Source organism: Caretta caretta, chromosome 19 (assembly GCF_965140235.1).
Source record: "Caretta caretta isolate rCarCar2 chromosome 19, rCarCar1.hap1, whole genome shotgun sequence".
NCBI classification, from domain to species: Eukaryota; Metazoa; Chordata; order Testudines; family Cheloniidae; genus Caretta; species Caretta caretta.
Window position 1 is genome coordinate 5,854,873 of NC_134224.1, and position 19,324 is coordinate 5,874,196.

A 19,324-nucleotide genomic window follows, 5' to 3' on the forward strand; every position below is an offset into this window, starting at 1 on the left:
CCCTGCCGGCTCAGTTCTGTCTATACTTGGAGAGCCCTGCCTGGCAGCTCCTTAGCCTTAAAAGGAAGTGCAGCCTCTCTGGGCTGGAAAAGGAGCAAAAACCAGCAGGGGTCTTGGAGAAAATACCAAGCATTGCTTGGAGCTTGGTTAATGCTGGAGATGGCTTGTGTGAGCTCCCCGTGGGTGCCAGGGAACTGGAGGTGCTGGAATGGTGTCGCGGGGGAATGGGTTTCGTTTCGTGCCTATGGGAGCGAGGCGGCTCAGGGGCCCGCTTCATGCTCTCCGCCCCCCAGCACTCCACAGCTCTGCTGCTGCCCCCGGATCCTGAGGCTGCAGCCTCCCCACACAGCCCCGCGGATCCCCTGCCGCGTGGGGCACGGGGCACTTGCTGGTCTCAACTAGGGTCAGCGGTGGCTGCTCTGTAACTTGGAGCCTTGCAGTCAAATTTGAGGATTTCAGTGACTCAGCCGGAGGCGCTAGGCCTGTTGCAGGAGCCGGTGGGCAACTCGGTTCTGCAGCCTGCGCTGGGCAGGAGCTCAGAGATGATCAGGATGGTTCCCTCTGGCCTTAAAGGCTCTGAGCAGGGCCTGCTCTTCCTTTCCTCCCCAGCTCTTCTAAGGCATCCCAGGCCCAGTCTCCGCAGAGACGTTACATCAGGGTAACTACGTCAGGGCGGGGTGTGAAACACCCGCTCCCTGGAGCTCTGTAGTTGTGCCGAGCGAAGCCCTGGGGTAGATGCAGTTGGGGCGACGGAAGAATGGTGCCTTTGACGGGGGAGGCAGGAGTTCCTGCCGCAATGGAGGAACCCCGTCTGTCGCTGCCGTCTGTGCCACGGAGATACAGCGGCATAGCTGCGGCCCCAGCGTTATTGCAGTGCCCGTAATGCGGACAAGGGCTGGCTAGGTTTCCCTGAAGGTTTAGTGCAGACTCTCTCGTGTTCCCCGGTTTTAACTCGGGCTGCTGAACTAATGGAAAGGCAGCGCTCGCTGCTCTGAACCTTCCCCCAGCCCCAGAGTATAGTGATGTTTGCAAAAGCCTGGCTAACTTTCAGCCTCGTTAGTTTTCATCCCATGCTCCTTTGCCCTTCCAAGCCCCAGCAGCGACCAGCAGGGGAACGGGTCACAGTCTCATGCCAAGGACTGATTTCCAGGGCTTTCTGGCTCACTTTCGCAGACCCACGGGGCTCCAAAGGTGCAGGGAAGCGAGTTTAGTTGCTTCTCTGAAGGCAGCGTCCAACCCTTTAAGTGCTGGCTTGCAAACAGCACGGTGCGGTGCGTAGGTAGATGGGCTGCTGCGGGTGCGGGGCCGGGGGGTCTTGGGGGGGTTGTGGGAAGGCACAGGAGCGGAGGCCGACAGCTGAATTGCGGCTCTGGAGCAGCAATGGATGCAGCTTCCCTCGAGACCCAGTATCAGCTGCCACCTGGGGTAGCTCCCCCAACTAGTGCCGTGGGCCATGCGTGGCTGAGGTGGCTTTGGGTGCAGCCGGGGAGCCAGCGAGAGGGAACGACTGGTTCTGGCCTCACACGACAGATCTCTAGCGCAGGCAGGCACGTAGGGGTCCCGTCCCGCGCCGATGACAAGGCCTTGTCCCACGTTTCCCCAGCTGGACCCGCTTCCCTGGCTGACCCGTCTCTTATCTCCTCTTCCCAGCACCTGCAGCGGGAACGGGAAGTGGGACTGTGAGCAGCACCCCTGCCTCATCGATGGGGAGATGATTGATGCCATCAACAGAGGGAATTATGGGTAAGAGCCCTTTGCCGGGAGGACGGTTTGCCATGGCCTTCGAAAGCCTGAAGGTTGGAGGTGTCGGCGTTCCACTGCAGGTCCACGGGGCAGCCCGATGCTCTGAGAGACCCGCAAAATGCTGGGCTGGGTTCGCTGCGAGTGTTTGGGTCCTGGGAGCACTGAGAGCCCCCAGCTGAGATCACGGCCCCTTTGTGCTAGGGTGCTGTACAGACACCCAGCGAGAGAGAGCCCCTGCCCCACAGAGCTTACAGGCCAGACAGGCAAGCCGGACGCAAGGCAGCGCTCAGTGCAGAGGCCGCCAACGCCGGGCAAGCGAGGGTTAAAACTCTGCCCTGTGCCTCCAAGCCTGGTTTTAGCAAATGAGAAGTCCTGACAACTGTTCTGAGGACGTTTTCGATACCAGTGGCCCCCCAAAAGGCAGCACGGGCTTGTTGTTTTCTTTGCGGGGGGGTGTGGGGAATGAAAAATTCCAACAGACGACCAATTTTGCATGAAAAATTTCAGTTTTGAAAAAAGGGCCGTTTCTGGTTAGAAAAACGTAGCCCCGCTCTAGGTTACAGCCCCTGCGCCCCGCTTCCTTGGCGCATCACGGCCGGGGCGGGGGATGGAACCTCTCCTGAGACGTGTGAGCGTCCGGTAACCACCACACTGCCGTTAAGATGCAGTTACATGCCCCGTAGCACCGAGAGAGCCCGGCTGGACTTGCGGTGAAGGCACTGGCCGGACTCCTGGGTTCCATACCGACCACTGGTGTAGACCACTAGTGTGACCTTGGGCAAGTCCCTTAGCCTCTCGGTGGCTCCATTCCCCATCTGTACGTTGGGGATAATAGCACCGCCCTCCCCTGCCTCCCCGGGGTGTTGAGAGAGTCAGTGTATTACAATGCTGATGCCACCGTAACAGGGCCCAGATAAGTGCCTAGGACGGTGTGGCTAGGATCCCTCTCTGTGCCAGGGGCCAAACCAGAGCCCTGCGCTCGAGGTGAGCGTCTCTGGAATGGGCCACGCTGACCTTGGAGGGGAGGAATCTGGCGCTGGGCCTTCTCAAGTCCTGAGGTGCCCAGACGTGAGCCCTGCAGCTCAGGGTTTTGGTCCAGGCCCATCTCTGTCTTAAACACCCTCATGCCCCCAAATAGCACGTCCAGGGGGTGGGGCTGGTCAACACTCTACAGCTTCAGACTGAGCCATGAGGTGCTTTCCGCGCCTGGGGTCATGAGCGCGTCAGGGGTTTCTTTGCCCTCTAATCGGACCTGCACCTGTCCCTCGCTAGCTGGAGAGCCGCCAACTACAGCCATTTCTGGGGGATGACGCTGGATGAAGGGGTCCGCCACCGGCTGGGGACCATCAAACCACCCCCCACGGTCATGAACATGAACGAGCTGCAGGTGAGTCTGTCTTGCCTGGCCCAGGCCTTGAATAGGGTGGGGGTTGGGTTACATTCCCCTGTGTTGTTCCTGGGCTGTTTAGTACCTGTCCACTTGAGACCAACTCTCCCGTCCCAGCCTGCAGCTGGGATCTGATCTCTGTGCGGGGCATTGCCCCCATTATACAGATGAGCACTGAGGCACGGGGCAGATTAAGTGACTTGACCAAGGTCATACTGGGTGTCTGTGTCTGAGCTGGGAATTGGCCCAGTCCAGCGCTGACCCTCCTTCCTATCCTGGCAGGGCCTTGCCCCTTGTGCTGGAAATGGCGCTATGCTTTGGCTGAAGACTGAAGTGGGCAGATACTCCCGGACCTGTAGTAGGGGCTCCGTGGGGGTCTTATTAGGCCTGTCCCTCTGGAAACCCCAGCTCAGTAGCTTCAGCCTTGCAGTCCCTGAATTCTTTTCCTTTCCTTCCCCTGTTTGTTTCCCATCGGAAAGCGAGGTCCGCGCCGGCCCCCCAGGCCCCTGCTGTACCACTGCTGAGTCTGCAAAGCCAGCCCGCTGCACGGTGCATTACCCCGCACGCATCCTGTCCCCAAAGGCTCCTGCTAGAACAAACACGCGGGCCGGGGCTGCCAGGGCACGACCCTGATGTCGCCCAGGCTCTGCTCCTGTCCAGCGCGGCCCCGTTCACCGCGGAGGGCGGCCCCTGCCGGGGCGGGTGGAAGAGCGACAGGGCATGCTCAGGCTCGTTCTTTTCCAAGCACATTCTTGGAGAGCAAGATGCTGTTTTTCCAGTGGGGGCCGGGGGGAAGTTAGCTGGCTCAGCCGGGCAGGAAACCCAGGCTGTCAGCGGATGGGACAGGCCGTTATTCCAGCTTGCGCTATTGTTCGCTTGCTGCCTTTTTTTTTTTTTTTGTCTCTTGGCGCTTCTGCTTGACCCAGGACTTGGGGATAGGCTGAGCCAGGGCAGGAAGAGGTGCGAATGGGGGGAAAGGCCATATTTCATTCCGCTTTCCCATTCTCGAGGATTCCCTGTACTCTTCTAAGCCAGGCACGGGGGCTGCGTCCACTCAGGTTGGGGGCTGCCCCTGCCCGACGCATGGCGCCCCGGTTGGGAGGGGACCTGATGTTGCCATGATGTGGGGGTGGCAAAGGTCGGGGCGGTCAGGAGGTAGCGTGCTCAGATTCCGTTAACAACCTCAGGGCAGCATCCCCAACAGCGCCTCCTGGTGGTGACGGCAGGAAGCAGTGCAGCAACCCCAAGCCAGGCCAGGCTGCGGGTAGCGCCCTGGCCAAGTGTGCTAGGTGGTTGATCCACACCCAACCCTGCTCTTGCTGACCGGAGCTAGTGCCTTAGAGGCTTTAGAGGCCTGTACTTTGGGGTCAGAGCCCTTGGGTGCGATCCTGGCTGGGTACGCTCTTGCAGGGACGGGGCGAGTCTGTACGGTCAAGGTGTTTACACCATTCTCCTTCACTCCGGCGTCTCCGCACCTTGCCGGCTGGCAGCCTCTTTCCACCAAGGAAGGAAGGAAACTCCAAGGGCAGAGCAGAGCCCTGAAATAGTCTTGTGCTGACCCCAGTCCCAGCAGACCATATTTACCCCTCCTCCTGCTGGGAACCTTGAGATCATCAAGGCGCGGGGGAGGGAAAGAAGGGTCACCGTTGTTATGGCCTGGCTTTGTTTTTCTTGGACTGCTCCTGTTGTTGGCGCGAGCTTGCTCAGGAGAGAACATAGCGCAAACATCAGCCCGCCTTCCCTATGAGCTCGGCGGCACGGGTGGACCACTGTCCAAAGCAGTGTCCTTCACTCTCTGACCATGTGTATTTTTAGAGACGTTTCCTGATCACACATAAACGCTCCGCACTCTAATTGCATCCGCCCCGGTGCATGGCTGGCAGCCGGCCGGGGGCTGGGCTGCGTTGCCCAGGAAGGACTTCCTGAATTCACACCAAAAACTAAAGGCTGCCATTTGTTCTGCCGTTGGAGGGTGACCCGGGGACTCTGCAATTCAGCCGAGTTTAAAGAAAGCCTGTTGTTGTTACAGTAACCCAAGAAGCTGGAACCTGAGTTCAGGGCCCCCGGTGCACACACCCAGGGAGAGACAGCCCTGCCCCAAGGTGCTGGCAGTGTCACTAGGCGAGAGAGAGGAAGGATTCATGTCCCCGTTTTGCAGTTGGGGAACAGAGATGCAGAGGGTGAAAATGTCCACAGAACCCAAGTCAATTAGGAGCCCAAATCCCGTTGACTTCCAAAGAGTGTTAGGCTCTTACATGCCTGTCCCTTTCGAAGAAGGGACTTAGGCACTTTGAAAACTTATCCAAGCCAATGGGAATTAGACACCTAAATACCTCTGAGCCCAAGTGACCTGCAGAGAGTCAGTGGCAGAGCCAGGAACCGGCCCAGAGCTCCTGAGTCCCAGCCCAGTGCTTTAACCACAAGCCCACCAAGTGGGTTAGGGTTGATTGCCTACTTGGGGGAGGTTTGGATCCTGCAGGATGCTTTTGGCAGGAGTAGGGAGCAAAGTCAGCAGTGTGCCCTTGTTGCCAAGAAGGCCAATGGCATTTTGGGATGTATAAGTAGGGGCATAGCGAGCAGATCGAGGGACGTGATCGTTCCCCTCTATTCGACATTGGTGAGGCCTCATCTGGAGTACTGTGTCCAGTTTTGGGCCCCACACTTCAAGAAGGATGTGGATAAATTGGAGAGAGTCCAGCGAAGGGCAACAAAAATGATTAGGGGTCTGGAACACATGAGTTATGAGGAGAGGCTGAGGGAGCTGGGATTGTTTAGCCTGCAGAAGAGAAGAATGAGGGGGGATTTGATAGCTGCTTTCAACTACCTGAAAGGGGGATCCAAAGAGGATGGCTCTAGACTGTTCTCAATGGTATCAGATGACAGAACGAGGAGTAATGGTCTCAAGCTGCAGTGGGGGAGGTTTAGATTGGATATTAGGAAAAACTTTTTCACTAAGAGGGTGGTGAAACACTGGAATGCGTTACCTAGGGAGGTGGTAGAATCTCCTTCCTTAGAGGTTTTTAAGGTCAGGCTTGACAAAGCCCTGGCTGGGATGATTTAACTGGGAATTGGTCCTGCTTCGAGCAGGGGGTTGGACTAGATGACCTTCTGGGGTCCCTTCCAACCCTTATATTCTATGATTCTATGATTCTATGAAAGGCTCCTGGGGAAAGGGGAAGAGGCCAGGCTCTCAGCTGGCCCTGGGGTATCTTCTCTAGAAGGGCTCCTCTCTTGAATGCAGCCTGGAAATCCAGCCGCCCTCGGCCGTGGTGTCCCTGGTGCTCTGGCACTGAGCCCCTGTGGCCCGCTGAGGCTCCCTGTCTCTGCCTCTGCAGATGAGCATGGACACCAATGAGTGGCTCCCCAGCCATTTCAACGCAGCTGACAAATGGCCCGGGTTGATCCTCGAGCCCCTGGACCAGGGCAATTGCGCCGGCTCCTGGGCTTTCTCTACAGCAGGTAAGACGCCCGTTGGGCAGGAGTGCCAGGCTGCGTGCCCCAGCAGGAGGCTGAAGGGTGGCTGGTGCAGAGAGAAGGAGCCCTCCGTACCCACTCACTGGAAGACCCCTGCCACTTCTGCATCTTGCTGCCATTGGCATGGTGGATAGGATGGGCCCTGGCTCCCAGTTGCCCCTGACTTCATTTTGCAAAGCTGGAACGACCTGCAGCTTTGACCCACCCTTAGGGCCAAGAGCCAGCTGCTCCCTGTCCCAGATTGGGCCCCTGGGGGTGAGGCTGATTGGCTGGGGGAAAGGGAGAAGAGTTGTATCTGTTACATTAGGAACCTCCTAACCATGTGAGTTTCCCCCAAGCGGTGGCATCGGACAGGATCTCCATCCATTCCATGGGGCACATGACGCCCGCCCTGTCCCCCCAGAACCTGATCTCGTGTGACACCCGGAACCAGCAGGGCTGCAGCGGGGGCCGGATCGACCGGGCCTGGTGGTATCTGCGCAGGAGAGGGTGAGTGTGGAAGGGCATCGGCAGAGCTTTGGGCAGGGGTGGGAGCCCCGGAGTGGGGCAGCGGGGAAGGGGGCTGCAGGGCAGAGGTGGAATGAATCAGCCGAGCTGTGTCTGGGGGGTTCAGGGCTCGGAGAGTGGCGGCCTGCGGCTCGGGATGGAGAGCTGTGTGAGGAGGGGGCAGGAATATAGCGGGGGGCTGAGGCTGGGGTTGGGGGAAGCCCAGGGCTGGAACAGCGGAAGAGTGATGGGTTGGAATCAAGGGGCATTGAAAAAAACAGTGGGGGGAGAGAGGGAAGGACTTGTTGCACTGTGCCCAAGAACAGGCTGGCATTGCCCAGAGAATGAGCCGTCCCCTGGCACGGTCCCCTCCAATCTGAAACGGGGCCAGCATCTTGGTCAAGCCATCCTGGAGCTGCACCGAGCATCCCAGCACTCCCCGTCCCATCGTCCCTGTGCTGGGGGGCAGCCCATGGGCTGGGCCTGCTGGGGCTGGTGCTTTGTCCCACCTGCCGCTGTGCATCCCTCTCTAACCCCCACTCTTGCCTCCCAGGGTGGTGACTGACAGCTGCTACCCCTTCACCAGCTGGGAGAAGGACAGTGCCCACACAGGCCGGCCCTGCATGATGCAAAGTCGCTCCACGGGCAGAGGGAAGAGGCAAGCCACCCAGCAGTGCCCTAACCCCCAGGCCCACTCCAACGAGATCTTCCAGTCGACCCCCGCCTACCGCCTCTCCTCCAGCGTAAGTGCGGCTGCCCCGCCTGGAGCCCTCTGCGGGCGGAGCCCAGCTCCCGAGGGGTTAACACTGGCTGGCCCTGGGCTGGTCTGGGAGGCTGGAGGCTAATCCCACTCGCTCAGGGACAGGAGGCTCCAATGGGGAGGGCATTGGAGGGGTGGGGCAAGGGCAGTGCCAAGATTAAAGCCCAGGGTCTCCCAGCTGCCACTACTTCCCGGCCCGTGTGTGACCCAGCCCTGCTCTGTGTTTGCAGGAGAAGGAGATCATGAAGGAGCTGATGGAGAATGGACCTGTGCAAGGTAAGGGATGCGCCAGCTGGACTGGATCCACCCACCATCTGCCATAGGGAATCCCCTCCCCATCCAACTCTGGCACAGACGCTGCAAAACTTCCAGCCCCAGGGAGCCCCCTCCCTCTCCTGCAGACCCTGTTACTAGTCCCTGGCTAGTGCAGAGGAGGGGGGCTAGGTGGTTGGCTTCCATTTGGGCTGCTCCTTCTCCCCCCGGGAGTGGGGTAAAGGGGGCACATCCCACTGGCGGCTGCCCCTCTGTTGCTATCCCTGGCCGCATCCGGCACCCGTCTCCAGGACCTTGGGGTGGAGCTGGCAGGGGAGACATTAGCCTCGAGTGCTGGGCTTCGAGGATCCCATCGGGGCTTAGGCCCAGACCAGCTCAGCAAGGCCAGGGGGCTCTGCATGCCAGCCGGCTGAAAAACCGGGGTCTTTCCTAGTGGAAACATAGGTTCGGAAGCAGCTCAGCAGGGTTTTGAGGGTCTTCATTTTGGGCATCGGTGCTTTGTGAATCTAGCCCTCGGGTGCTGTGGAGGCGAGCGTGGTGTGAGAACCTGTGTGGAATAGAAAAGACTGGCCCTTTCGACATGGGCTCGTGTCCTGAGTGTTCGCTCCCTGAGGCCACGCTTAATCCCATGTGCTTCCCAATGGGACAGCAAACGGGGTCCATTCCTGATTCAGGGAGCAGGATCCCATCATGTCGAAAGAGGGGGCAAGAATTAGACGCAGCCTGGGTGTGGGTCTAGGACAAGGACCATCTCTTTGTACTGTGTTTGTACAGCTCCTAGCGCAACGGGGTCCTGGTCTGTGACTCAGGGCCCACAATTGTCCCACAATACAAATTATAATAAATAACAATAGAGGCCGCCAAATCCAAGATGATGCCCAGGTCTGGGCCTGAACAACCTATTAGTAATCATGCTCATTAACGGCTAGCCAAAATCCCATCGCTCCAGGCAGCATACAGACACAAAGCCGCAGACGTACAGCAAGTGTTTGTTTCAACATTTACAAAAGAATCGTCCGCCAGTCTTTAAATCTGTCATGAGTCCATTTCATGGACTATACCAAAGGCCCTTTGTTTTCAGGTTTTATTTTTCTTTACGATTTCCCAGGACTGTATTAGTGTTTATTACAAACACTTTTAAAAAGGATCAGAAATCAGCGGCGAAAAATTAACTTCACCGGTTTCTGGGTAAATATCAGGATTAATATTGGCGGACGGGAGGCCAGACACAGAGCAGAGTAAGAGGACTGAAGTAAAAGCTGCCACGTGTGGTGGTTTAGTTCATGGATTGCACATTCCCGGTTCACATGCACTCCACGGTCTTACTTTAACAGCCTCCCGGGTACACTTTGTTTAACTTATTACAGCCTAAACACAACTCTGCTGTAGTGGATTTTCTTAACATCATTGTTCTATTCCTGTACCTGAGTGGTCTAAAATTCGGGTGAAAATCATGAAAAACCCAATGCTAGCTTTTGTAAAACCTGGGACATTTTCAGTAAAACCGGAAAACCAAGGGCCTTAAGTGTCCCGCTGAGCTAGCTAGTGGCCTCCCCTCCCCATCTCAGCACCAGTGGGTACCCACACTGGTAAACACCTTGCATACCACCTCCATGCACACACGCTCCCTTTGGCAGGCAGGGCGAGGCTGGTTAATGGTTAACAAGCCGTGTGATTGGTAAAGCCCCAGTTCAGCTGATTAATGGTCACTGATGCTGGGGCCCTTCCTGCTCCCTCCTCACAAATGGGGGCTGTGCATCACCAGGACCATGTTCAATTATTAACTGCAGGGAGCTGATCTCAAATTCCCGTTGGTTTGGTTTTTAATCGGCACGATAATACATTTTGTAAAAGCTCCCTCGGCCAGAGCAGTCCAAAGGGGAGGGAGAAATCCTGCTCGAAAACCCAGCTGTGTTCTCCCCATCTGCATGAGACTCCCATATATTTTCAGCCTGGCTGACTTTCCATTTAGATTAAGCAACCAAACAACAAAGAACAAAAGTGAAGTCTGCTTGGGGAGAGAGAGCACAGTGTGTGCGTCTTTGCCTGAGCATGCTGCATTAACTCCACCTCTCACAAAATGGCTCAGGAAATTTAAAGAGGCGGTACATACAACCTCCCTCCACCAAGGTCACCTAGCTACCGACACCAGAGGGGCAGAGGATAGAGGGGCATCACCTGGGAAAGAAATCTGGCTTGAAGGGGGCAGCATGGGCCCTGCACACCCAGCTGACGTGTAGCTGTCCCCTCGCCCCGTGATGACGCTGCTTTTTCCTCCCCGTCTGCAGCCATCATGGAGGTTCACGAGGATTTCTTCGTGTACAAGAGCGGAGTCTATCGGCACACGCCGGTGATGGCTGGGAAGCCGGAGCACCACCGGAGACACGGCACCCACTCGGTGAAAATCACAGGGTAAGGAGGTTTCAGAGGAACAGCCGTGTTAGTCTGTATTCGCAAAAAGAAAAGGAGTACTTGTGGCACCTTAGAGACTAACCAATTTATTTGAGCATGAGCTTTCGTGAGCTACAGCTCACTTCATCAGATGTTTACCGTGGAAACTGCAGCAGACTTTATATACACACAGAGAATATGAAACTCTCGTACCCGTGCCAGAGGTGCTGGGGAGGGTTATGTGGGTGTTTGAGAAGGTGTCGGGGAGGGAGATGGGGGCGTGGACGACTGTTGGAATTAGTGGTGTGTCGAGGTGGGGCGGAGGGGAGGGGAGTCAGGCGTTTCGAGGGGGTGTTGGTGGGAGGCTGTTGGCTGGCTGGGTTTATTGGAGGGAGATGTCACACTGAGACACTGGGCTGTTTGCTGAAGGGGCCGAGTGCTGTGTATTTGGAGGGGGGGCAGTGGTGAAGGGCATTGAACACGTGCCAGGCCGGCGCCCTCCCTGGAATGAGGAACCAAAGTACATTGCGGGGCCCTGCGGGGAGGGCAGAGGCCAGAGAAAGGATGGCAGCCAGACAGGGCCACTCCCTTCGGGGCAGGGTGGGGTAAGAGCTTTTCCTCTGGTGGGGGGCAGCTCATCTCTGGGAGCCACTGGACTCTGTGGGGTGGGGGCTGCATGGCAGAAAAGCATCCCAAGAGACCCCTGTCTGAGCGAGCCTGCCTAGGCCAGTTCAAACAGAGCCTTGTCAAAGCAAAGAGGCGAAACAAATACGTTTCCTTTGCTTGAAGAAAAACACAGGGTGGGTTTAGTTCTCGTGAGAGCGGGAGGCGGCCAGAGCCTGGCACAGGCTGGAATAGTTGTACCAGCCTGCCCTGCCCTCTGCTATTCCCGTCCTGGGGCCCCACATGCAGCTTTGCTGGTGCCCCTCAAGCCCGATCCGCAGCCCCTCTGCTCTTCCACCCCTGAGCTTCTGCGCTGAGTGCAGAGCGCCGGGCTGCGGGACTCGGTTGCAGGCCGGGTGTTGGGTGTGTGCTTGGAAGCAGCCGGGGCTGCAGCTGTGAAAAGCTGGTGCAGCTTGAGAGGCTGAGACCGGGATCCTGCCCCTATGGCAGTTAATGGGAAAACCCGCCTTGGCCCCTCGTGCGTGCAGGATCGGGGATGGAGCAATGGGCAGAGGGGTGGGGGAGTAACTCCAGCATGCTCTGCGCCCGGGGAAGCATCCCTGGCTGTATGGATGCTGGTACCTGTGTGGTGGGTGGTGTAAAGCGCTGACAGCCCTGTCCGCCTGCCTTGTTCTCACTATTACACTGAATGATTGTTCCCCGCGTTGGCACCACCGTCCATGTCCCCAGGATGGCACGGACGGCCCAGCTGGGAGCACGTCCCGCCCTGACTCCTGGTCCTGCCTGATCTCTCCACTGCGTCAATTCTAGGCGCTGCTCTTGGGAAAAGCTCCCTCGGTCTGGGAAGACATTTTCCCTGCGGTGGAGGAAAGGAGTGCCCCTTCCTTGGGCTGGAGTGGAAGCGCGGGGAGGAGATGACAGGAGGGGGAAGCGGGTCCAGTGCTTTGGGCCCAGCCTGCGGCGAGTCCCACTCAGACGCTTTGCCTCGCTCCGAGAGGTGTGGGTCGAACCCCAGGTTTGCACCCATCGAGCCGCTGGGGACGCAGCGAGCAGGCAAGCCGCCCTGGAGGCCGGCTGTCCCTGCCGGAGGAGGGCGGTGTGGTCTACAGCACCCCCTCGTGATGGGGCTCACACTGGGACACCCCCTACTGCTGCTAGCTAGCTGAGCTCCCCTGCAGCCCTGCTGGGCTACTGCCTTCCGGGAAAGGCAGTGGCCAATGGGGAGCAGACAGCAACCCAGCCTGCTGGGAGGTGGGGATGCAGCCGGCTCAGACTGTCCGACACCAGGCGGGGTGAGCAGTTATTGAGGGTGGAACGGTGGGGTTGGCGCAGGGTTGAGGGGCTGGCATGAAGGAGGGTGGCGAGGAGGCCAGGAGAGGGTGGTTTATGCTGCAGGTTTATGCTGCAGGAGGAGATCTGAGCCCCGTTGTGCCAGGTGCAGCCGGAGCGGGAGCTGGTTCAAGCAGACAAAGGAAGGATTGTTCCCCCATTTCACAGGTGGGGAACCGAGGCACTGAGAGACTGAGGGACGTGTCCAAGGTCGCACAGGGAGTCAGTAGCATCAAACCCTTAGCCACAGACCTTCCAGGGAGGGTTGTTAAGCTGTGAGACAGGTGCCCCAGATGCAGAACAAGACTGGGCTGAGCCCTAGGGACAGTGGAATGTCCTGTTTCTAGCAGGGTCTGATCCAGATCAACAGGTAGAGCCAAGAATAGCATGTCGGCCTCCGCCACCCGCTCGGGGTGCTGCCAGGCAGACACAAAGGACACAAGCCTTCTGTGTTTCCACCTCTGGGTGGCTGCCCCGGCTTGCCCGCTTCCTGGGCCCGCAAGCCGCTTGGCTCAGGTTTGCGGCTGCCACGTGGTGACGTGGCCTCTGGCGCTGGGGAGCTTGGAATGAGCCCTTGGAAATGTTCCAGGTCCCCTTCCAGCTGGGTCAGCCCGTATCTGGCTGGTTTCTTGCCGGTAGGCCAGGCAGTGGGGCCAAATGATTGCAGGGTGTGGGCCGACAGTCCCGCCCCTACAGCCAAAGTCAGGCCCCTCCACCAAAGCAAGTCTGGTTTCCCGAGAGCACTGAGCCCCTGCAGCTCCTTCAGCAGGCGTTGGGGGTGCAGAGCACCCTGGAAATCAGCTCCTTCCCGAGCAGGATAAAGGCGGCTGCACCTGTATATTCTGGCCCGGCTGCAGTACCAAGGGGGCATGAGAGACCCGAGGTCAGCGAGGGTTAATGCAGCCACCTGTCCTCTTTGGAGTGGACAGAGTGAAGGGCAACTGGACGGCGTCTCTGTATCCGCTAGGCCAGGGCCAGGCCAGCAGCAGCATTGGGGGCTGCAGAGCAGATTTGAGGTGCATTGGCACACTTGGCTGCAGGCCTGGAGTAGGGCAGAGCTGTGCGGGGCCCAGGACTGGCACAGCCGGGGCTGGGAGTGAGGGGCCCGGCAGAGCTGTGCGGGGCCCAGGACTGGCACAGCCGGGGCTGGGAGTGAGGGGCCCGGCAGAGCTGTGCGGGGGAAGGTTGCCCAGCACTTGCCCCCTCTGTTCCTGGCTCACATCCCTGAGCACTCGACTCCCCTCCCCACGGCTGACTCTGCCTGCCTGGCTCCGGGAGTGAGCTTGGCCCGTGGGCGGGAGCCGGGACCTCGGAGCTCCGCACCGTCTCCGCGAGCCAGGAAACCGGCAAAGCTAAACAAACCCCTGGCCCCGGGACCCCTCCAGCCGGCTACCCAAACCGGTGAACTGACAGTAAACGGAGTGTTGCTGTGGTTACCAGTTCCAACACCAAGAGCAAAACAATCCCATGGGCAACAGCCCGGCTGGGGGCTGAAGGAAAAACCTGACGCCCAGAGCAAGCCCCGGGCAGGCAAGAGAGGGGCAGGAGGCTCCTTCCCCCTTGTGTTCTCTCCATCGGCTCACGGGAGAGTCGCAGCCGGCACCTTGCAAAGCCGAACCAGCCGGCCAGGTCCCCCCCGTGCCAGGTTTCCACGCCATTCAGAGTCACGACCGAGCGTGTGATGGGGGAGAGGAGCTGGGTGCATCTGATCCAGGCGTTACGCTCAGCCTTGCTGCTGGGTTTTAACTGGCTTCAGGGCTGTCCAGTTTCACTGGCACTGATCCAAGTAGCTGCCTTGTAGGGGAGAAAAGTGCCAGAACTTGGCCTCCATGGCTTCTCCTGCGTGGCTAGGATTGAGGGGCCGGATCCGCTGGGGCTGGGGCTGCGCTGTTCCCACCCTGACCCAGAACCAGACCCCCGCCTCTAACCTTCGCTTCCTTTCGATCCTGCCGCAGGTGGGGAGAAGAGAGGACGCCCCAGGGGCAGACTCAGAAGTACTGGGTGAGTGTCGCGCTGGCCACGAAGCGCCCTTGTAATCGCAGCCCCCCTGTGCTGGGGGCTGCATGGGTAGGGTTGAGAGTGGCGGGAGGGTCAGCGTCCCACCGGCGCTGCTCGGCTTCCCGAGTCCCGGTGACGCTGCAGAGGTGCCATCAACCCCCCCAGGCCATGATCTTCCGTATGGGGCCAGTCCTCGAGCTACCTGGGCAAGGCGGTTGGTTGTGTGCTGGGGCACTGTAGAGGCCAGACATGGGCATGCTAAGGCTCAGGATTCAGATCAGGAGCCAGCAGCTTTATTCAGCGTGTGTGACGGGACTGCGGGTCTCCCCAGGACAGACCAGCGATTCCCAGCTGGCACGGGCTGCGGCTGGCACAGAACCAGGGATGGAGCCATTGCAGGGCAGCCTCTTCAGTTGTTCCAAAATTTGGGTCAGCACCAGGGAAGGGAAGGGGTGCTTTCCAGGGCACTGCTGTGTGCGGGTGCGGCTGTCTGACTGTGCGTGTGTGGCTGGCTGTGTGCGTGTGTCTGTGCGTGAGTGCATCTGGCTGTGTGCATCTGTCTGTCTGTCTGACTGGGCCCACACGTGTCTGGCTGTGCCCACGCATGTCTGGCTGGCTGCATGCATCTTTCTTGGTGTGCATCAGGCTGGCTGTGTGTCTGTGTGCTTGCATAGCTGGCTGTGCGTGTCTGGCTGTGTGCAGGTGTCTATGTGTGCGTCTGGCTGTATGAGTGCATCTGTGCATGTGTCTGTCTGTGCGTCTGTCTGTCTGTGTGTGCGTCTGTCTGTCTGTGTGTGCGTCTGCCTGTGCGTGCGTGCGTCTGTCTGTGTGTGCGTCTGGCTGTGCGTGCGTCTGCCTGTGCGTGCGTCTGCCTATGCGTACGTGTGTCTGCCTGTGCGTGCGTCTGGCTGTCTGTGTGTGCGTCTGTCTGTGTGTGCGTCTGTCTGTCTGTGCGTGCGTCTGTCTGTCTGTGTGTGCGTCTGTCTGTGTGTGCATCTGGCTGTCTGTGCGTGCGTCTGCCTGTGCGTGCGTGCGTCTGTCTGTGTGTGCGTCTGCCTGTGCGTGCGTGCGTCTGTCTGTGCGTGCGTCTGGCTGTCTGTGCGTGCGTCTGCCTGTGCGTGCATGCGTCTGTCTGTGTGTGCGTCTGGCTGGCTGTGCGTGCGTCTGTCTGTGTGTGCGTCTGGCTGGCTGTGCGTGCGTCTGTCTGTGCGTGTGTGTGTGTCTGTCTGTGTGTGCGTCTGGCTGGCTGTGCGTGCGTCTGCCTGTGCGTGCGTGCGTCTGTCTGTGTGTACGTCTGGCTGGCTGTGCGTGCGTCTGTCTGTGTGTACATCTGGCTGGCTGTGCGTGCGTCTGTCTGTGCGTGTGTGTGTCTGTCTGTGTGTGCGTCTGTCTGTGTGTGCGTCTGGCTGGCTGCGTGCGTCTGTCTGTGCGTGCGTCTGTCTGTGTGTGCGTCTGGCTGGCTGCGTGCTTGGACACATGTACTGCACACAGACTCGGCTGCTAACATCTTTTACTGTCTTTTTCTTGCCTCCCTGCAGGTGGCTGCGAACTCCTGGGGCAAGCACTGGGGTGAGGACGGCTACTTCCGCATTGCCCGGGGTGCCAACGAGTGCGAGATCGAGACCTTCGTGGTGGGCGTCTGGGGCCGTGTCAGCATGGAGGACATGCGGCGCCGGAAGTGAGCCAGCCGGGTGGCCCCGCGTGGCACGGGGAGGCCTTTCCTCCCACAGCCCCGACGTGCTCCATGAAGCCCAAGTGTGATCTGGACCCAGCCACAGGCACCTGCAGCAGACTCTGACTTTGTTACTACCCCCAAGGGACCCCAAAGGATCCCCAGTCGGCCGCCAGCCTCTCCCAGGACTAGGTAGGGCTCTGGGAGGCCGGGGACCTGGGAGGATCCCTGAGGACTCACAGAGCTGCCACCAAGGAATGTCTTCATAGCATGGGCCTCGCCCTCTCCTGGTAACGGACCCTCGGCCCTGACCAGTTCCTAGCTGGAGACGTGCTGGGACCCTGAGGCCTGTTCCCCTCTGGGATGCTCCTTAGTGAGGATGGGGCCTGTTTACACTACTCGGGAGGGGTTTGGGGCCGTGGCTTCTGCTGTGGGGCTGGGGTGCCTTGGGCCCTGCCATGTGGCGGGGACAGACCAGTGGAAATCAGATCGGCCTGTCACCCCACCCTTTTGGGAACGATGCTGCCGCCTTCGGGGTTCCCCCTTGCCCCAGCCCCGTCACCCATCGCTGGGCTTTTCCCCAGAGATACGGAGGGGGCCCTAGGGCTTCCTGGACCCCCAGCTCTCCAGAGACCAACCTGTAGTTAACCCTTTCATCTCCCTGGGGGCAAGGGGTGCCACTGAGCCATGCCTTTGTCACCCCAGTGGCAGGGTGTCTGCCCCTGTGCCCTCTGCCAGTGGGCGAGGAGATGGTGCAGCCAGCACGAGGAACCCCGGCATTTCCTGAGAGCCTCTCGCATTTCCAGGGAGCCAGATCTTCAGGGATTACCACCAGCCACGCTGCCTGGATGGAGCTGGGCTGGGGCAGGGGAGTAACTGCCGTGCTGCCGTTCTTCACCCTGGCCATCTCTAGCTTTCCCATCGTCCTAGAGGTTCCCTCCTCCCCGCCCCTCCCGCACCCTTGGGAGCCCACCCTGGTCTCCCACCCAGTCCCACTCCAGTCCCCACGGACCAACCTCCCAATTTCCCATGCACCCTTCCACGGCCCCCTGCTCTGATCCTCAGCGTCTCACCTCCAAATGACCCCCATCTCGCGCGGAGCCCTGTTGGGACCCGGGCAAGGCTGGCTTTCTGCTGACACCGAGGCCATGGTGCGCTGGCCCGTATCTTATATGTGCTGAGCACTTGAAAGTGCGTCCCCAGCCCCCTGGCTTTTAACCACGGCCCCATGCTTTGTACCGGCCGGCAGGGTCTTAGTGCCTAATCCCGGCCTGGCTCAACAGGCCATTGTTGGGAGCCTGAGGTCGCTCGGAGGTTGGCGCTTGACGCCCTCGCTGGCGCTGTCAGTGGCGCGGCCCGAGTCGTGACAGTAAGCTGCAGCCTTTCATGTCAAAGAGGTGGAGGATTGTTAAACCAGACCCGTGCTTCCGCCTGACCGGAGTGGCGGGGACGGGGAGGGGGGCTTGAACTGCCTGCTCCAGCAGAGGAGCCAGGAATTGCTCTTTGGCTCCAAAGGGCTCTGGGAGACCCAGTGACCGGGCAGCTCTCTGCACTCATGCAGAGAAGCAGAAGCCCGTCAGCATCAGGTGTGTTTGGATCTGGGGCGGGAGATGGAGCAAAACCAAATGGGACCCCTGGCTCGATCCAGGGCAGAAACCCCGTGTCTGACACATGGCATTGCTGTGGCAAACTCTCACACGGGCCCTGGTGCGGGTTTCCTCTCCCCTCCGTGATGCTACCCAGGCTGGACGGCTTGTCCTGCCTAGGCCTCCTTACCTGCTTGGATTTATTTTGCCCTCTCTGCCCAGCTGCTGCCCCCCCTTTCAGCAAATCCCCATTGTCCAGCTCAGAGCTTAGCTGCAAAAAACATCAAAAACTGTGAAATCCTTCCCGTCCCACCCGGCTCCGGGCCCATCCCTCCGGCTTCCTGGCCGCGCTGGGATCAGTGTCTCCTTGTTCAAGAAGCGGCGTTGAAGTTAAGGGCAGAGCCAGCTCTTCTCCCAAAGGCCTTGAGCCTTTAAAGAGCGCCATGTGAGAGCACATGCATCTCCTCCCTCCCCGTGTGCAAATGGGTGTTTGCACAGCCAGCCTCGCCTTTTTGTTTTGCACAAGCGGGCGTTGCTCACTAGGAGATGGCATTTGCCCTTGCGCAAACGTGGTAGCACGCGGCCTCTGGACCACTTGAGCCTGCCCTAGGCACGTGTGCTGCCCTGGGGCGAATTTCACACAAGGGGCATTTGTGCCTTTAACAGGGCCCCAAAGGAGGGGTGTTCTTCCACCGGCGGCTGCGGAGCTGGCTTCAAGCCAGGATTCTCCGCCGGGGCAGCTTTGTGCTGCGCCGAACTGGGAGGTGTCTCAGCGTAAAGCCGGGCAACTCCAGAGTGTAATCGAAACTTCTCTCCAGCCTGTCGCTTTCCAGAACAGGCACGGAATCTGCCTTTTCCCTATGGTGCTAAAGGGCCCAGCCCAGGAAAATGTCCAGTACCAAGGGCCTTGATTTGGGGAATTTATACTTCTGTCGCTGTCAGTGGCTAAGCCCCCTGGCTTTTTGACTTCAGTGGGAGCTGCACGTTGCAATGTTTGCTGACGTACTCACAACAGTGTTTGCTGATGTACTCAGAGCTTCAGCCGGGAGCAGGGGAGGGAGGCGCTCTGTGTCGCTCTCTCCTGATCCAAAGGGTAGTTGCTCTCAGCCCAACGTCCCCGTCCACATGTCAGAGAGGAGAGCTGGTGTCCGAGATGTGGCAGATGCTTTGTCAGGACAATCTGGGTCCTGAGACTGCACTGGCCAGTCTCAACAGTGAGTCTGTATCCAGAGACAGAACAAGACCGCAATCTACCTGCCTAGCGAGCGGTCGGGCTGTACGGAGGCATTGTATTTTAAGACTCTTTTGTATTTATTGTGCTTTTTATTATTTGTACGTAAATTTATTGAAGCCTCTCACCAGCACAACTGTGTCTTTCTTGCCCACCACGTGGGCTTGCTTCCCATTGGTTACTGCTGGCTATCCCTGGGGGTCATTAGCCCGCTCCAGCCTGCTGCCCTTGAAATTCAGGCTTGGGCCATCGAGTCAGAGATGGTAAAGCCAGAAGGGACCGTTATGATCAGCTAGTCTGTATAGCCCACCCACAGACCTCACCCGATAATGGCTGAATCGAGGCCATACCTCACAGCTGAGCTGGAGCA

General features: G+C 59.0%; 1 protein-coding gene across 2 annotated transcripts in view; it reads left to right on the forward strand.

Annotated features, from left to right (window-relative positions):
* TINAGL1 (tubulointerstitial nephritis antigen like 1) overlaps window positions 1–19,078 on the forward strand; it is a 31,142-nt gene extending 12,064 nt beyond the window's left edge. For both annotated transcript variants that reach the window (XM_048825698.2, XM_048825696.2), the window contains exons 4-12: window positions 1,651–1,743; window positions 3,016–3,130; window positions 6,466–6,589; window positions 6,943–7,093; window positions 7,644–7,833; window positions 8,081–8,126; window positions 10,412–10,535; window positions 14,423–14,468; window positions 16,004–19,078. In XM_048825698.2, the coding sequence (XP_048681655.1) occupies window positions 1,651–1,743; window positions 3,016–3,130; window positions 6,466–6,589; window positions 6,943–7,093; window positions 7,644–7,833; window positions 8,081–8,126; window positions 10,412–10,535; window positions 14,423–14,468; window positions 16,004–16,147 (1,033 nt within the window). In that variant the 3' untranslated portion in view covers window positions 16,148–19,078. The remainder of the gene's footprint in view (window positions 1–1,650; window positions 1,744–3,015; window positions 3,131–6,465; window positions 6,590–6,942; window positions 7,094–7,643; window positions 7,834–8,080; window positions 8,127–10,411; window positions 10,536–14,422; window positions 14,469–16,003) is intronic.
* The last annotated feature ends 246 nt before the right edge of the window (window positions 19,079–19,324 follow it).